General features: G+C 31.8%; 1 protein-coding gene across 1 annotated transcript in view; it reads left to right on the plus strand.

Annotated features, from left to right (window-relative positions):
* LOC143245025 (choline transporter-like protein 2) overlaps positions 1-20,610 on the plus strand; it is a 115,896-nt gene that overhangs the window by 38,953 nt on the left and 56,333 nt on the right. Inside the window, 3 exon segments of the mRNA XM_076490796.1 lie at positions 9,647-9,776; positions 15,348-15,431; positions 18,545-18,657. Coding sequence (XP_076346911.1) covers positions 9,647-9,776; positions 15,348-15,431; positions 18,545-18,657 — 327 coding nt within the window.

The raw sequence follows: 20,610 nt of genomic DNA on the forward strand, positions 1-20,610 counted from the left end.
AAGTAAACGACCAAGCTTGAAGATTCTGAGCAGCAATCTTCAACATCTGTAACACCTGTACCTCATTTTTTTGTATTATGTTCTCTTTCAGACAAGTCTTTAGGACAAATATCTCCCTTTTTCATTCAGAAGGGACTAAAGGGACTTGCTGGCTCTCCATAGTTGGTCAGGATTACTGACATATTGGTGGAAGCATCCACATCTCAACACAGTGAACTCCTCTTGCATTCAAAGGTGATTGGGGATATACATATACCTATTGAGGTTATGCCTCATGCTACTTTGAATTTGTCATGAGGAGTTATTGTTGAGAGAGGTTTGAAGAACATTCCAGAGTCAGATTTTTACTGATTTCTCCTCCCAAGGAGTTTCTGCAGTGAGGTGTATCACCACTCGCAAAGATGGAATTATGATGCTGACCAATGTTCTCGTTTTAACATTTACACCACCACATTCACCTGCCACCATCAAGGCAGGTTATCTTAATTGCAAGGTACGACCATACATTCCAAACCCTCTCAGATGTTTCCAGTGTCTGCGGTTCGGTCACTCAAAGACATCGTGTCGTGGTTTCTTGAGGTGTGCTCATTGTAGTGGCAAGGACTATGATGCATATAAGTGTGAAACAGACCCTTATTGCATCAATTGCAATGGCTCTTACCCTTTCATTCTTGCCCTAAATGGTTGGAAGAAAAAAGAGGTGCTGCATTTGAAAACAATTCAACACATTACTTACCCAGGGCTTGAAAGTTCCTGTCCATGACTTCATCTCAGATGTATACTGCTGCACTTTTCCTGATTCATGGCACCTAGCTATTATCCTACCTTTCTCTAAGCCTGGGAAGGATCACAAGAGTCCTTCAAACTACTGTTTAGTTGCTTTGACAAGCTGTCTTTGTTAGAGGATGGTTAATGCTCATTTTGTTTGGATCCTCGAATCAAACAACTTACTCTTGCCTTCCCAGTCTGGGTTCCAACGACAGCACTCTACCATGGAACATCTGATTCAACTTGAAACGTCAATCGGAGAAGCCTTTCTCAAACGACAGCATCTTGTATCAATATTCTTTGACATTGAGAAGGCTTATGATACAACATGGAGATGTAGCATTTTGCGAGACCTCCATATATGTAGATTACGTGGCCATTTGCCCATTTTTATGGATGAGTGCATAGAGGAGTGGCACTGTTGGTTGATCAGCATGTGCCCACCCTGTTTTTACCACTTGACACACACTTAGAGGCTGTAGTCATTCTTATTTCCTTGGGTTGTATTATCACTGTTTGTTCTTTTCTTTCTACCTGTTTTCTGGAGAGACCTATGATCAGTCAGCCCTTGATGTTCTCATTGAAGAGTTTCCATCTCCCTCTTTAATCCTGGGGAACTTTGATGGACATCATCCCCTCTGGGGAAGTGCTGATATTGATGGGAGGGGTTGCTCAATAGAGCATATTCTCTCCGATCACAACCTTTCTTTTTCCAATTCTGGTTCTTATACTTATTTTCATGTATCTAGTTAACCCTTTACTGCTATTGATCTCTCAGTTTGCCCCCCCTTCACTACTCTCCCACTTTTCATGGAGGGTTGACAGTAACCCACGAGGCACATAGTGTTATACAATAAGTCATTTGACAGATAAAAACTTTGACTTTCCATTGGTTATAGGTAATATATAGTTAAACTTAAGAGAAAACTATTAATGAACTATGAAAAGAGAAGATGTGACAGGGTGGGGTGTGATTTTCTATTTGATTGTCATGTAACTAAATATAATTGAAGACTATAATAAAGGTGGTTTGTCTGAGAAATGACAATTTTATAGAGAGTGATTTACATTTAATTTCATACTTTTTTAAGGGGTGGTGGATAAAATAGGGAAAATGACATAATAGATAAATATGTCATTTGTTACACTAGGGAAAATTCAGGATTTTCTTAAATATCACCTCATAGAATTATAAACTGATATATTACATACAATTAAAATATAGATAATTAGTAAAGGTTTTATAGTATTATAGTTGGTATAACACAAATAAAAAGTAGATTAATAAAATTTTAAATCTGAGGTACTAAAACTGTGTGTCCTATACAGTAAAGGATACCTGTGGCAATAGGGTTATATAAAAATTAGGGTTAACTCTCTTCAGCTGTTGACAGTAAAAAGAAAAAAGATTGGTTAAGTATTTTATATCTTAAGTCTAATAAAAAGTTGTATGTAAAAGGTAATAATATATTAAGTGGTTATGGAGCAACAATTTGTTAGGCAGTTTTCCTTGTAAAATACAGATTTTCTTTTATCTGAAAATATTGCATAATTTTAAGTTATTGCACCAATCTAAAATAATTAGTATGCTGTGAATGAGAGTGTATTAACAATCTAAAATAATTAGTATGCTGTGAATGAGAGTGTATTAAAACTAATATGCAAGTTGTCAAATCTTTCAAAACCAGTTTAATTTGTTTTATTTTGTCTCTACAATTGTAGTTTGTTTGTAGTCATTATTGTCTCTTTTCCAATTCTTGCCTACAGAAGTAAGTATTTTTACTGACAGTACACAATATTAAGCATGCTTTCATAAAAATGAAAATAATCAATTATAAATTTTGAACTTATTATGCTTCTTTTTATGATTATATTAGCCTCATGTAATTTAGAATAAATGAAAAAAATTCTCTTAATAAAGATGTAAAAACTGTACATGAAGAAACCATGTTAAATGCTGAAAATCAACACAAAGACAATATTTATAAAGCCTGAAGTGTAAAGTTTTGTTTAACCATTAACATTTAAAAACTTCAAAAATTCAGTTATAACTGGTCAGCAATGGTCAGTCACTTTGTGGTTGGAGGGATGCTAGTCAGTTTTATTGAATGGAAACAAAAACTTAGTTAATGAAAGATAATGCAAATATTTAAAGAGTCGAGTGAAATTTTTTTAAACTTTTACTTAAAAATAGTTGTGGTACACACTTCTACAGAATTTTATGTATTCACAGATACCCAGATCTCATGACTCTAAATTGTTCCTTATTTACATTTGCAGTGTTTTTTCATCTGTTAAATGTGTAAGAATATATTTGAGATCCATGTGTCATGTCTTTTCATGAACAAGATGCGTAACACTGAAGACTCTTTTTGTTGATTTGTTTCACACTTGATTTGATAAACCATTTTCCACATTAGATAACAGTTAAAGCTTGTATCTTTGTTAGTACTGAAAACTTCAAATAGTACTGTAAAGTAATTGAGTGTAATTGATATCATGCACTAAGTAAATATTTCAAAATAATAAATAACAAGGGATTCCAAATTTCCTTTTATTGAGTATTTTTGCATTCATTTAATAAAATCCTTACTATTTCATAAACATTAAATGTAACTTCTTGATTCTGGTTGGATTTTTAAAATATTCAGTTGCAAAAAATAAAAGATTCTATCAATACAATTTGCACAGTGTAGGCTAAATGAAAAATGACTCAATGATAAATAACAATCCAATGTGAAGCTTGTTACCAAATGGTTTTGTATTTTGAGAAACACATACTAAATTATTAGGTGAAGTACATATGCAATGTGCAGATTCTTATTATCAAGTGATAGAGGTAAACCACATAAATCACGTGCAATATTATTGAGTAAAATTTAAACATTATTTTGTTATTTTCATGTTTGTTTTTTTTAAAACATAGATGTTCACGTTTTACCTCATGATTTTGTTGCAGCACAGCTGTATTTTTAAAAGGCCAATTTAATTTGGAGTGGGAGGCCCTATGAAATGCCATTGGTGATCAGCAATACTAATGTGAAAACTATACAAAAAATAAACAAAAACAGTATAACTTCAATACAAATCAAAAAGAAAAAAGTAAAATGAGAAATTTACTAGTATTTACAAAGATGAACAAAATTAACAGAATTTTCTCATTGGAAATAAGAAAAACTGAAAAAAAATTTTTTGGGTGTTTGGTTTAATCCAGAAAAGATTCTGTTGTATTCTTAAGTTCATAGTTGGATGTTTCTGGGAATAGGGGGTCAGAATGTAAAAATTATCAACAGCAATAGGATAGTTCTAATTGTAGAATGCTGTGCAAAATGCTAGAACATGAGAATATTTTGTCATTCTTTCCATTTAATGGGCTAATTCTTCCATGCAATTAATAAATGTAAACTTTAACACTATGATAATGCTTCAGTGATCCCTATTGACAACCGAATGAGCCAAGGTGATAATATTTATCATTCTTTAGAATTCCCATATACTTGTACCAAGGACATGTCATGAAAGTTCTGCTTGAATGAACATAGTGCTCAAACTTAGGTTCTGAAATAACTGTCATGGTATCCCATGCAGTGTCTTAAGTATTTAGAAAGAGGACAGCAAGTAGCTAGCATTTGATATATGCTAGAAGAAATAAATTTAATAGCACTCCAAGAATAAACTTTGATTAAAAACAGTTTAATAATATATTTTAATTTTTGTGATAATGCCATGGCTTGAAAAGCATAGATAATTATTAGTAGAACAGAGAGATGGCATAAAAGCTTTGTGTGATGCTGGTTGGACTGTTTAGTAAATTGCTCCAGACTTGAAGTGCTTCCCAAATACTGTTAAGTATATTCTAAATCATGAGACCTAGATGTTTAAATTTGAAAATAAGAAAGGAAGAGGCAGAACACCTGAACTTAATGATACTGATGTTATTAATCTTCATTTATACAGCCTTCAGGACAGAAGGAAAGTTACCACTGATCTCAAGAGAGATAAATGACCATGTACCAAATGACAGAAATGTGTCCAGATCTGCAGTATCAAGAAGACTCAATAAAAATGGAATATTTTGTTGTGTAGTAGTAAGAAAAAACATTACTTTAATCTGCAAATATTGTTAAGAGACTGACATTTGCTAAAAAATACAGAAGCTGGAACTTTGATAATTGAAAAAGGGTGGTAGGGAGGGAAGAGATGAAGTTTGAAATATTTGGTTCAAAGTGTAAGTTATACATCTGGTGGAAGTAAGGTAAAGTATACTTGCCTCAATATGTAGCACCTTCTGTGGAGCATAGGGGAGGCAATGTGACAGCTTGAGGGTGTTTTTGTGCTGAAGTGATAGGAGTTATGTGCAAATTATTAGGTATTGATCCAATATGGTATGCACATTGGTTTGCATATTATTGCTAAAGAATTATACTAATGTGAAGGTAATGACCCCAAATACTCATCCAGCATATGGAGAAATTACTTAGCTAAGAAAGAAGTTGCTGAAATCATTCAAATGATTCAATGGCACCCACAGAGCCTCAGTCTCAACCCATTTGAAAAGATCTGGGATTAGATGACTCAAATATGACAAGCTTCTTCCATAGACCTTTTATGGTAATGTATTAGAGTATAGTTTGATTAACTATGTTGCAACAATGCCAGAAAGACTGTTTGCTGTTATTAAGCAAAAGTGAGACACACAAAATATAAAGATTAGTAAAATTTTGATGTTTCACCTGTAATTTACCTTCCATTGATTTTTGAAGGTAGCATGAAATCTAGTGTTTGACCAATACTTTACCAAAGCATATGATTAAAAAGAGTATTAGCTTGAGCAGTATGCTTGTTTTGTTTATTGTAGTAAACATTATTGTAGAACTGAGGGTAAATCAAGACAGTTGTGTGTTTCACAGAAAATTTATTTGTTTTCTGTAATCCAGACTACTATATGTTTAGTTCTACATGTGGCTCCATACTGATTAGACAGTCATGGCTTCCCCTGCTTTAACATTTCCTTGTGCAACCTCCCATATCCTTACATTTGTCTCAGTCTCTGTTCTGTCAATCTAAATTGGTCATTGTTCATCCAAACCTTACCAAACTTCATCTTTGCACATAGCTTTTGTCAAGTCTGTTGTTTCATCTAAGGAATTGACTCCTTGTGTTGTTGCATCTTTCCTTTCTTCATTCATCATACCTTCTTCTATACCTGTTTGTCAAAGCCAGTGTTCTACCTTCTGCCTTTTAGTCTATTTAACATAATTTCTGTCCTTCCCACCCTTCCAATACTCGTCTTTTCCAATTTCACACCTGTTTGTATGACAAAGGATTCTCTGATTCAGCTATGTCTAGCTATTGGGTATCCTTGTCATACACAGACCATTTCTCCATGTTCCATTAAGTTTTGTTTTCCACTATCATTTCCATCCTTTTGAGTTATGCATTCTCCATGTTGCTTTGAATTTGCCTGAATGGAATTTCAGTGTGGTCATTCATGCCCTTTCTCAACCTTCCTTTGACCCTTTGTTTCATGTACCATCTCTCCATCAAGTTCTATTTCATTCTTCTTCTTTCTTGCTGATGTCATTAATACGATATTTATGCCATTAATGCTACCTGCATATTGTACTGTTCCTCTTCTGTCTCACTCCATCTCATCCTGTTCTTCCTTTCTAAGACCTCTTTCACCCCTCAAAGTGGTTTGGCATGCATACTTATTTCCTTACATTCCATTTCCCACCTATACCCCATTCCAATCTGATCAACTTCTTTGTCTGATTCACTCCTTAGTGTTATGTGCAGTTCTCATTCCTGAGTTTTTGTTTTCTGGAACTCTTCCTTTTCATCACTTTTCCTGGTTGGGTTCATCAACTCGTTGAGATGGCATATTAGGATTTATTCCAGAAAGTTCACTATCTCCAGTGTTTCTTCTGATCAAATTACATCACTATGTTCTTAGTTGTTCACCTTTGTCTTTTTTGGAGGAGATATTTTAGGCTAGAACCTGGACTACTTCTAAAACCATCTTTGCTCATTATTTGCACAATCTGGTTGCATCTTCCATATCCATCAAAGGAAGATGCAACCAGATTGTGCAAATAATGATCAAATTACATCACTATGTTCTTAGTTGTTCACCTTTGTCTTTTTTGGAGGAGATATTTTAGGCTAGAACCTGGACTACTTCTAAAACCATCTTTGCTCATTATTTGCACAATCTGGTTGCATCTTCCTTTGATGGATATCTTCTTTCCTCCATGGCAATTCTACACTTATCCATTTGCCTTTGACTGGACTGAGTATTATCACTTCCTTTCCTTTGTGATTTCATTTTCAGCAACTCTAGTTTTAGCCACTGATAATGAGAACCCGCTCGGTGGCAGGTGTGCATGGCCAGGTATCCTTCGCCTTCAAACCACCTAAGGCTAAGAAGCAAGGATTTCAGTGACACTAAATTATTTAGGTAAAAGTATAAGCTTCATTATTTGTGTATTAGTAAACTTATTTTTACATAAACAAGACAAAGAAAGACTTCAGTTATTAAAAACAAACTAATTGTTAGAGATGAATGGAGTTGACAACAATATCATTTGAAGAATACTGCTTATGTGAGAGTAGGCCTATAACAACTGCAAATTTTGTGCTTACCAGTCAGTTCTTTTACTGTTTATCAATGTGTTATGCTATTTTCATGGCTTCATAACTGCTTCAGTATATGAAGGGTAAATAACAAATATCAGTAATTGAGGAAAATAGAACAAACAAAAGCTTATTGGTTACATAAAATGGAAATTTCCAATGAGTAATATTTAAAACATCCAGTTTTCTTATTTTTTTAACAGTTACTTTCTACACAAGATCTTTTGTGAACAGATGAGAAAATGAGTATACAAATAGAATAATTATAGTTTTATTGAAAATAATTAACTCTTTTGGATACATTTATATAATTTTAGGCACATAGTAAAAAATAAGATAAAAGGAAGTATTTTTAATATTTTTTGAACATGCCATTTCAAAAGAAAATTTCTGAAAATGCATGATCTAAAATATTAAACCAAATTTTATAACTTTTTGAAGCACAAGCTAAATATTATAAAGAAAGTATTAACCAACTTTTATCCTGTTGGCTTAAGCAATTTAAGAGAGAAATAGTAAAAAGGAGAGAAACAATGTTATCCTGACAACTTGGAAAGGAATACTGGAGGAAAGATAGCCTGTACCAGAATTGTTAAATGTGTAATAGTAATAATATTATAATTATTTTATTTCCACTGGGTACATAGTATTAAAAACAAATGTTGAAAAAAGTGGTACACAATAATCAGTAATAATACAGTAAAAACTAAAAGTTGTTGCTGCTGTGGTCAGGGTGTGGAATTAAGGACAGTGCTATAATACCTTGATTGATTATTTACAAATGTTTTATGAAGTAATTGCACAGTTGGAATGAGGAGAGCCTTTGTTGAATTCCATAGTATAAATGAGTAAAGGAAGTAGGGTTTACATCATGCTTGATTAAAGTATTTTACTTATCTTTTGAGAGTAAATTTAAAAAATATACTTAGATCTGAATAGGTAATATGCTCTAAGTTGTTTTGAAAATTTGTGTAAAAAATGTGGCATACATTTGACATCTATTCAGAATTTTATACTCCTTAAATATTAGTTCTTTCTTTCATCTTTTCAGTTTTGTTTTTCAGCTGTTTTTAGTAGCAGTCTTCAACTTGATAAAAATGGTAATATCTATAATGAGGTTCTAAATATATAGTACACCTACTTAACTCCACAATAATAGTCATTTACAGGTAGAAATATTAATGATATCAAATGAAGAATAATGATATTTTAGAATTAAAGTAACCAGGCAGTATATCTATGTTATTTTGAGTGTTGTGGTTTATAATAGGAAACTTGATTACTTTATCTGTAAAGAGTTTAATAAAAATTTACTGTTTTGGCCAAGACTGTGCTGTTAAATTTAACCATAAAAATGATTTTAAGCAGTCTAAATACCAATGAACATTGTCTTCATTTCTGGTAAAACTAAATGTTCTTAGGCTCAAACTGGTGTATAATTATATATTATTATTAATATAGATATTTTGTAATGTTCTCATTATTAATTTTTGTTATTTGCTTAAGAGTGGATTTTTTAAGTTTTCTGTATTTTTATGTTATGAATTTAAACTAATGTAGTTAATTAATCTTTTGCTATGATATTGAGAGTGAACTAACTCAGTGAATTTGTATGTCAGGAACAAGGGAAAAACTAATTGTGTTGTGTGTTCCTATGATTATATCTTGTGAGGACTAACAAAGTTATGTGTCCTTAACCTGTGTAAGAGTGTATATTACACTCTTGTATTATGAAATGGATATATTAATCATTTTTTATATGACATTGTGATTTTGAGCACTTGGATATCCTTTTCTGAAACTCTTTCAACTTATCAGTAATATTATTGATAATATCAATAAAAATTATTGTGTTTGTAATTTATTGCAAGCCTCATAAAGTAAACCTAAAAACATAAAGTATTCAGAGTTTCCTGAAGTTTTTATTAATGTTTAAATAATGTTTGCTGTGAAGACCATTTGAAAAATTTGATAGTCATATGGAATGTATGAGTCTTGTTAATGTTTTTAAAATTTCTTAGCTCAAATGATTAAAAAATAATTTTGTGTAGTTACAGTACTTTCCAGAAAGAGCTTTTATTAAATATTGATTGTTATCCCTAGTTACTAACAAAAGTTTGTTTTTAACAATTTAAATCGAGTACTGTTTGACTAAAACAGTGATTGTGTGATTTTTAGAATTTTTCTTTGAATTAAGCATCATATTTTTACTTTGATAAACTCAGTTTTAATCTGTTAACAGTGGGAGGAAGATGCATCCCAGAACTTTTCACTAAAATAGGATCAACTGTTATTGATGATTTATCAGAAGACAGTCTTAAAGATGAAAATGGAAACAACATAACTACTTCAGTGGTTGAAAAAGCTGGAAAGTATGTGAAATCAAGTAAAATGTATATTAATGAGCTAAGTCTAAATTGTCTATTTAATACCAATACTGAGATGTTGCACATTGTGATACTCTTTAATATATGATCTTTTTTTATGTAGTGGATTAAAAGGGAATATCATACAGTTAATCTTGTGTTGGTAAACTACTTTGAACATATTAAAATTAGTTACAATTGTCTAAACAGCAGTCTTATTTATGCTGTCTTTAACTACTTAAAAGTATATAGTCCCCTGCTGGGACAGTAGTAGGTCTTCAGATTTACAATGCTAAAATGAGGGGTTTGGTTTGCTTTGATGGACACAGCAAATAGCCCAGCATATTTTTGCTGTAAGAAAAACAAACAAATAATAAAAATATATGTATTCATGTCTTCTTAAAATAAGATTTTTACCCACGTGTAACAATATCCTGAACACACTTCTAACATTTAAAACCAAATATGTGACCATTTATTCTGCAACTGAAATATTAATAGTGCCCACATTTTTCAGATTAAAGACTTTAGACCTATTAAAACTCGGGTTATGTTATATATGGTGGACAAAACACAGATAACCCCTTGTGTAGTCTTTTGCTTAATAAGAAATGTACAGACAAATTGAAATTTTAAGTTATTTGGAACAATATCTTTTAAGGTTTAATAACATCCTGCTATTAAATATTTTTAATGAATTTTATTATAGGGTTTTGAGACTTCAGTCACAGGAATGTTTTTTTATGTTTTAAGAAATATACAAGTTTCATATGAGAGTGTGAAATCATAGAAAACTCTTCCATTTTTGAATAATAGTTTCAAGTGTTGAACATTGTCCAGTTGTTAAAATGCTTTACTGTGGACCTGAGGTCCTGTGGTTCCAATTCCATTGTCCTCCACATGTAGGTCATGAATGTATTATAAGACTGGTGTGGTGTTGACTAGCTGTTTTTACTCTTGTTTGTGACATTGAAATTAGGTACTACTAGTGCAGGTAGCTCTGAAGTGCAAAAGTTAAACAATGATTTAGTTAGTTCGGGGCCAATGTGTTATTCTCAAGTAAAGATATACAACTTACATAATAAGTCACAAACACTAACTGAATGATGCTAAGATCTAGTTGGCAATGACTCATTGATGTTTAATGAATGTAGATGGAATTGTTCCAGTGTAGAAGTTGACAAATGATATTAAATTTTGCAATACAAGCAGGAAAATAGAAATGTTGTATACACTAAAATAATTGAACTTGAAGTAATACTGTTTTGCTTTTTTCCACTTTACAAATGGTATAACACCTAGGATAAGACTGTTTCAACTTCTAAGATTCAAATACACATGTCCAGTCAGAACATAGAGATAGTGCTTCTTTAATTTTAGGCAATCAACTGCAAGATTGCAAAATTACCATTCAGTTCTTATAAGAAATTTGGGCTAGCAGTAGGTGAGGGCCACTTTTCACTTATTTCGAGATATGATACAAGGCTAATATGTCTTAAATTTACAGTGATCAAAACTGAACACTGTTTCAGACAACTAGTCTGAAAATATTAAATAAATTTTGAACATTGTAGAACTAAAGTTACAGAAAGGCTACCATTTAGGATAGCCACAGTTACCACAACAATTTGACAGTGAAAGCTGGAGCATCTGTGATTGAACTTCTGCAGATAAATTTTTTGAGGATTTAGATGCTTCTTAAGTTTTTAGAAGCTATGTTTTCATTTTATTTCATTACATTTTCAAATAGTCTGAAATTTTAATTTTAATTTAGAAGTTAATTGAGTGCCAATATGTATCACATTTATGATATTTACCAAAAATTGATTCACATAATTTCTTTCTTAACACATATATATTTTAATATACAAATAATACAATTTATAATAACAGTTATTATAAATAGTTATTACAACTAATGATTTGTATACAAAAGTTTTACAGACTTGCAAACAATACTGAGTCTTATATCTGGTCTAGAACTGAATTGTTTATCAATGTTCACAGAGAAATGATTAATTCTTTGTTGGCACACCTGCACACTTTTCTTGACAGCTGTTGAGGGTTCATGATGAGAGAATTAATTCTATATTGACAGGAAGCTAGCTAGTTATGTTCTTGGCTGGCCTCATGTGGTTTACAAGCTGATTTTTCACAGAGTCAAATATCTGATGTTCTTGTAGAAATACCAACATCCAAAGTTAATTTTCTAAAGTTCAATGGTTTGTAGTATTAAAAATTTATAAACTTTCCTGATCAAATATCTACTTTTTTGATTAATAAACATTTATCATAGTTATAGCTTCTGAGGTTTATAGTATAATAACTGTAGCAAACCAACAGGAATATAAAACTGTCTCTTGCCATTGTATTGGTTACCTTTTATAAGCATTAAGGTGAGGTTCTTGAAAGTTCAGTTGGCAATATTATTTGAAGACATGCTAATGCTTTCATAAAACATGTTTTGTTGATTCTTACACTCGAGAATTTTCTACAAATTTAAAGAATAGGTGGGAATTTCACAATGCACATTTAACAGTATAAGTTGACTGTCCTAGGCTCAGTACTAAAAGATAGCAGGACAAACATGTAGGAATTTGTCCTCCTATCTGATTGCTTTTTCTGGTAGTTTCCTTTATCCATGCAATTCCATGCTGAGTCCATCTGATTGCTTACTGTTAGCCAGCTCTACCATACTTTCATCATTTACTTCAACAAAAATTATTCCATTCTGTAACACTTCTGTTATTACCCATTCTCCATTGTCAACCTCAGTCATGTGTTCTGCATCCTGCATATCAGATCTTTCAGATTAAAACCTGGCTTTAGTTCAGTTTTTGAGGTGTTCTGGTTTCTCCCTTCATTTGGCTCAATCCACCCCTCTTTCCTCAGGAAAAGTGTATAATTGAAAAGTGAAGGTCTTTTGCAGATAGGCCCAGGCTTGGGGATTTCTTGCTGCTCATCTTACTGTTGGTGACATCTTTGAGTTTCTCATGTAGCTTTTCAACCTAGGTCTTCAGTTTTCTTCAGTTATCGAGTAGCTTTATCCCATACATTTCATCTTTTCTGTTACCATAGGGATTTTCTCTCACAATCATTTACACTATTAATCTAATCCTTTCAGATTCATAGACCTCATCAGTTATCTGATCTTCCATATTAGAATATTAATGTGGTCCTTTGTTTCTTTACTTTATTTCTGTTCAAACCAATTCCATCCTGTTCCTTAAGGCATATTTTCTTCTCCTTTTCACTTGGAGGCACCAACAGTCTCACTTGTTCACCGCTGATGTTACACACGCACTTTACGACCACATCTATCTTCTCCTTTATCAAGGTCCTTTCTTCCTTTCCAAAACCTTGTTGCTTATGATGGTATCTCCTCCTTTTTGCCTTTTTCCTTTTCTTGTATTTCTTATCTTTATCTCTGTTTTCAATCTGGATAGACTTTTATGTCCTGTGCATGGTCTTCATTGTTATATTGCCTGCACAACTTCCTTTCTTGGCTTCTGTCTCTTTACACTGTGGCAAACTTCTTTGTTCAGTGATCTTTCCCCTTTGCCCTCATCAGTTGGGTTTGTCATTTCATCCAGTTGACTTATATCTTTGTTTCCTTTCCACTGTATTTTGTTGTGTGTTAATTCTCATTTAATTGGACACCTCACCTTTTCCATTGCCTATCACACCTTCATTGACCTTTGGAGGAAACCATATAATTGGGCATAACCCTAAAACATTCCTCTTCAATTATTTACATTATATTCCAGTTTTAGCTTCCTCAGGTTTTTGCCTTCCATCTATAACTGTACTTTAGATTTTAGTGCAATTCTGATAATATGCAAGTCTTTATTAGTGTTCTCTAATCTTTCAGAGATCCATTTTTCATACCTTCAATACATGGATCCCACTCTGTGGAGAGTAGTACCTGACCAAGGTATTCTCTAACACTAAATCTGCACTATATTCTTCTGGGCTCTCAAGTGCATTTTTAACCCCCACTTTCTTCTAGTGGAGCCCTTACTACTTACCAGTTTCAAACTGTTGGAGTGGTTGACCATGAGGCACCCTGCTGGATGGGTTCCACATAAGATGGCTGTAATCCTCCAGTTCAGAGTTGATCAAGGGTGTTCAGTCAGTGTAGATAACATAATATATTCCAATCTCTAGTTAACCGTACAGTGGAATGAAATATCCAAATGCAGTTCACCCACTTGATTGGGAGACCTCATCCTACCCTTGTGTGGATGTTGGTACCCAGTAGGCTGATTTTAAATTCAGAGTAAATCAATTGACATAAGTACTTGGGTTATCTGTATTTCTCCTTCAGTTTCTACTTCTCTGTTGTAAGTCATAGCAGGGATAGATGGGATTGTTTTAGTTCTATCCTTGGCTGTCTTTCATTCTGTTATGGATGTTATTGCCTTTTGGTTCTAATGTGTTTCATATTCATTGGAGTTTATTGCATGTGATAGTCTTCCTCTGGATATCAGATGTCACATTGCCAGTTACATAGGTCAGAGTTAAACCTGTGTCATACCCAGGAATTGAAATGAATATCAATTCCATGGTTCTAGGGTTCAAGGTGAAGATAGTATAATTTTTATCCTATTCTCATGCAGATGTCTTTACCATGCTAGGAGTTTTTGGATGTACTTGATTTACCTAGTATAGTCCATTGCACCCTAACAAATCTACACCATTCAATATATCCTCATTTACCTACTTCTTGTGGGATTTAATTACATCTTTCTCTGGTTAGCATCACTATCTTACCACACTCTTTTACTCAGATGTGCTACTGTCATTTTTTTATCCAGAATTCTTCCACATTAAACAAATGGAGAAAGAGTATATCTCATTATCTGGATCAGAAGTGGTGTGGTTTCCTTCTTTGGGTATGCAGATCTGATTTATCCATCTACACAGTTATCATTAGGATACTTTCAGAAGTGAGTCAATTTTTCCCTCACACTAGTTCCTCCTCTTAAACTGAATGTGGAATTTTAGCTACTTTGTGAGTGGGAGGAATTTCCTATCAGAAATATATTTTCGGTGTAAGAAAATAACTAAAACAGATGATCACTTGCTAAATTGGACAAAGAAATTGTTTTTCTCTTATATTATGAAATAAGCTGTTGTTCAGTTATTGTGTGTTTTGATTTCTGATGTACTGCTTACTCCTTTACAATGTTATAAATTACCAAAAAAAAAATGGAGGTCTTAATTTTTCTCCCATTCCTGTTCAAAGTTTGGGTTTATGAAGTTTTTGTTTCAAGCAAAACACTAATCAACAAATTACCAGCATGTAAGTTACCATTGTAGATTGTAACACATAATTACATGTTATAATCAAAGAATCATTTACAAAACAATACAAAAAATAACTAATTAATTAAATTTTTATGGTCATATAGGCCACCAACCATGTCAATGAAAACATAGTATTATATAAAACATGTTAATAGAAATATTCAAAAAAATATTTATGCAACTTAGCATCATTGTTTTTTGTTTTTTTTAGATTTTCCATTGCTGAAAATTATTTTGTTTACTTAATTGATGTGAATTTTTCTGCAGGGCACTAGCTTTGATTTTAAATGCAAGGCAGGTTGGAGAAAGGATTTTTCAAGATTTCAGTAGAGTGTGGTGGATCTTGATTGTGTAAGTTTTTTATCTTTATTATATAGGAATTAAGCACAGAATTTTATAATATTTAAATTGCTATTCTTTGATGTGTTTGAAATAAGATAGACTACTGAAAAAGCTTCATATTACTCATTGCAATTAAAAATAACATTGAGTGATTCAGTATTCCAGGAAGAGATGAATTAAAAAATAATTAATAGTTCATCTATGTAAAAAAAATCAGATAAGAAGAAATCTTAAATGTGAAGAAAACATTTTTACAAATATCTGTAGAATATCTATAAACATTCATTTAAAGTTAAGTCTTTCACTGCTAGGTTTACAGATAAAAATACTTTGTTTTTAATATTTCATTACTTTACTTTCAGACTGGTAAACTTTGGGAAGTTTCTAGAGGAATATTTTTTCATTGTAATGAGAGAAATTTGAAATTAACATAGGTTAATACCATTTTTTGTCTGCTTATTTCATTAGCTTTCACATGCCATCATTTAAAATTAGGTTTTACAAGTACCCATTGTATTTTCTTCAGTAAAGGACCTTTTTGGTAGTTTGGTCTAATTATGTTATGGTACTTCTTCTGTGTCTTGCTATGCAAGTTTCTCCATCTGGTCATTAAGGTAAGCACATCTTTCCACTTTCTGTTCCGAGCTGTTGGGGTGGTTGACTTGGAGAGTTCCTCATTAATTGTGCAATCCCACTATAACAAGAGTCCAAGTGAACAGCACAGTTTAATGGGAAGTAAGTAGAGCATGGGTGTCCACAACATTGTAATGCAGGTCATTCCATCTTATACTTCTCTGCCAACTTTCCAGTGGTTTTACAAGCAATGTGAGAGAAAATGTTTTTCTTCTGCAGTAAAAAGGGATTTTCATCTTTGTCTCTTTATGTATGATGAGTAAAAGATACAACAGAATGCATATCAGACTCTGTGGTCTGAACATTGCTCCAGCCACACTATAGCTGATGTACAATTGACTTATTATATGCAAGTGCTCTGTTGGTTATAAACATTTTTGTCTATGCCTGTCACACATTGGTTTCTTTACCTTTCTCTCTTTGCCTTTCAACCTGAGCAAGGAGTATACCATTTCATAAGATGGATGTGATCTTCCACAATTGTTGTCCATATGGTAAATCCCCACCACTATAGGGTGTCACACTCCATGTACTTTTCTCTTCAGTTGCCTCCTCTGAAGGGAGCTCACTTAAAGTTTTTGCAATTGTAGTAACTCATACATCTCATCAGTGTGGTATTCTACCTAAGATGTGCAGAGAGATAAAAGATAAATTTTTCCTTGTCTGGAAATATATTTATGATAGATACGTACCTCTTTGAACACCTTCTCAACCTTTCTCCTCACTGTAGATGCTCATATTTCTTGTCTTCTTTAAGAATGAAATTTATTTTGAGTGCAAGTGCCTATGGGAATCTAATGTATGTTGAGGTTGTGCTACCCTCCTGTTGGTGAAGGGTTATTGTTGTATGAAGATTATGTTATCACACTTCATATTAAAACATATTTTTTAAGTGGGTGATAACAAGTGACATGCACAAAATCTCAAAGGTATAGTGGTGAGGGCTTACTAGAGGGACAATACTCATGGAAGACCACATCTATCTTATGCAGGGTATACTCCTTATTCAGGTAGAAATATGAAAGGTGGAGGACAAAGAAACATGCATGATGAGGAAGCGCCACTGCATGAAGATAGGTGTGCATTTATCAGAAATACATTTTCAACTAAGGAAAATATTAATTTTCTTATCAGCTCTTTAAGAAATATTAATAAAATTCCATTTTGATCAATTTTGGTTTTCCTCAGAGGAGCCTTAGCATAGGCTGGTGGTTATCGTACTGAGTTTTTAATCTGTGTGTGAAGGGCTTGAAACCCATTGTCAAATATGTTCTTTCTTTCAGCCATGAGGGCCTTATGATATAATATTCAATCTAAATTTTTATTAGAAAAATTGTACCTGTGGATGGTAGTGACTAACTGTCTTCCATCTAGTCTGTTATTACTGAATTAGGGATGGCTGGGACAAATAGCTCTCACTTAGCTCTGCTCAAAATTGAACAAACATAACATAAAATATAATGGATATTTGAGAGAAAAGTATTATCTTGTTACATCCTAACTACTGTAAAAATAATATTGTTATTAATGTTCTTTATGGCACACAAAATATGAAAGGTATATTTTGTAATGTTGTTGATATATTAATCTAAAATTAAGTACTGCTCTAAATGTGAAACTGTTTTAAAATACATATAATGATATCAGTGAGTAACTGTATTCAAACCATTATTTTATGCATATGTATAAGAGTGAACATGAATAATAAAACAAAAGCTTAGTTTAAACTGTTAATTCATTGAGATATTAGCAAATGAGAAAAAGTGCAATCTATCATTGTTTAGTATTTCATCAGGTTAGCATAAATAAGATTTTTAAAGATTTGTTTCAAGAATTATGCACTTTAAGTCTATGGCAATTTTATTTTACAAGTTTAAAGGGTAGCTTTGTGAATTCAAGTAGCAGTTTTCTTTGCAGTGATTTTAATGTATTGAAACAGAAAGCACTAAACTTGTGGAACATCAATAGTGGCATGACAGGAATTTGGTGTGCTATAGATTTGTTAATAATGTTTTTCTATTATTGTATTTGAATTTGAACCTTCTTTTTAATGTTAATAATTTATTGTGTAACATTCACCTGCTTATTATATTGAGCTTATAATTAAGCCTGTTTTATAATTAAATGTTTATGTATGTAAATTATTATTAAATTGTGTGTGTCTGTATATTAATGTAATATATTAAAATTGCAAATTATTAACAGTGTCAGTTAGCTTTAAAATTTGATTTTAAACTAGATTTTGTCCTACTACAGCTACTTTTAAACAGTTTAATACTCATAAAAAAAGTGTGCAATTTATTCAGAAATACTACTCTTATTAAAAATACTACATTTGGGAGTGAAAGTTCTGCTAATTTAAAAAAAACTTTAAAAAATACAAATTTTCGTGTTTGAAATTAAACCTCTGTATGATAATCCTTTATACATTTTAACTTTAAAAGTTGTATTCATAAGAAACTAAAGTTTGCAATTATTATTCTTTTCAGGCTTTTATTAGTCTCAATGGTTCTGTCATTCATTTGGATTTTACTTATGCGCTTAGTAGCAGGAGTGATGGTTTGGTTAAGCATAGTCTGTGTCACAGGATTGTTGGGGTTTGGTAAGTTGATGCATGTTGCATACAGATAGGCTTCAAGTTAACTAGAAATACATTTATTTTGAAAGACTCTAACTTTATTCTACTTAACATTAAATGCCTAAAGATATCATCATTATTATAATTGGTAGTGTCATGCTGTCAAATATCTGTTATGAGTTACTTTCAGTCAAACTTGTGTATGTATACAGAGATTTTGTTGGAAGACATTTTCAGAAAAGAACCTATAAAAGTTGTTAAACAAAATACTTTCTTTGACCTCACCATACTTGAAGTTAAAGATATATACATAAAAGTTCTGCTTTGTATTTTATTTTACAGTATATTTCTTTAGCTCTTTTGTTTATTTTCTTTTTATAAAAAAATTGTAGCTGATATATTTCTAAAGACAATCTGTTCTTGGGATTTGGGTTGATTGGGTTAATCTGTGGTGAAGTATCTTCTCATATAAAATGAAATAACTGGTCATATACATAGCACATATCACATTAAACAAAATTTATCATCATATCATTTCTATCACAGTTTCCTGTTCAGTTATCACATTTCAGTACATTAGATTATTTTTAATACTCATAGTTTTGGGTTTATATGTGTTTTTCACAAATTTCTTTAACTTCTGGCTACAGAAAAAAAAAAACCTTTTGTGAATGAAGCATCACAAAACCTGGGTTGGACCATCACCTTCTTTTTGTATGAGATACCTACAGTTACCTTTTATTGCATTTTACATGATGTGACATTGCATGTGAAGTCCTGCATTATGAGTACTGTTATTTCAGGATTCTTCTTTTGTCACATTAACATTTGAAATGATAGCTGTTCTAATGGATGATTTCATTAATGTCCAAACTATCCCTTCATATGATTTGTTTTTGAAAAGCTAGTTATGGTTATAAGTTTTACAGATTAAATGTTATTGTATTTCAATTTCGAATAAAATAGCTAACTGCACCTGTACTCAGTGTACTGTGACTTATTGTGGATATTGTTGATATACTATATGCATATTTAAATTATAGGTTGTTTAATTTTTAATCTAATTTGGTTTTAGTTTAATCCTAGATTTTATAAATACCTGTAAAATGATATTTATTTTTATTAAATGTGTCATTGTAGGTCACAGATTAAAGGTAATATTATTGTGTTTTGATTTGCATTCAAAATTTTATTGGACTACTATTTTATGAATCTTTGTCAAAAAGTTTGGTATCAAATTGTAAATTGTAATGTTTTGAATTTAAAAGAACACACCCAAATATCAATTTTTGTGAGTCATGTGGTATATTGAATGCAGTACTGGTTCAAATTAAATGTTTGTGTTGCAAAAATTCCAAGTCTAGTTTTGTATGAATTAGGAATTCAAATTATCAATATCGTCAAGCTATAATATAAAATAAAAACCTCATGTCTCTTAATTTTGCTGAGATACAGTTTATATACTGAATCAAACACAGTGGTCCCATTTACCTTTTTCCAGTCTCTTATATACACTTACTTCAATATATGACATACAGTATGAATAATCAGTTGACAGCTTAGAATATCTCCCTAGTGGTTTTCTCAGCCATTTTAATATTTTAGAAGGCCACTTCATGCTTTCAAATTAAAATTTCAAGGAGGTAGGTCGTGTATTTAGTCTTCTCGAAATTTATTATTTTTTTAGACCTAAATGCAGCTTAGTTACTAAGCTTTATATTATAGTGTAATTCTATGGTATCAATATAGTACTTTGATTTTTTAGTTATTCAACTATATATAAAAACCTAAAAAACTATTTAATTTTATATCCCCTATGTTTGAAATTGTAAAAGGCTTAGCAACCTATATCATGTAACAACTGAATACAAAAGTCATAGCTAGAAGAAATAATTGTGGGCTTCTTTATTTATTCTTGTATATTGAAAAATAAAGTTGAATAATTTATTTATTTCTAAATAGTAATAATCTATATAC

Source organism: Tachypleus tridentatus, chromosome 2, assembly GCF_004210375.1.
Source record: "Tachypleus tridentatus isolate NWPU-2018 chromosome 2, ASM421037v1, whole genome shotgun sequence".
Classification (NCBI taxonomy): Eukaryota; Metazoa; Arthropoda; class Merostomata; order Xiphosura; family Limulidae; genus Tachypleus; species Tachypleus tridentatus.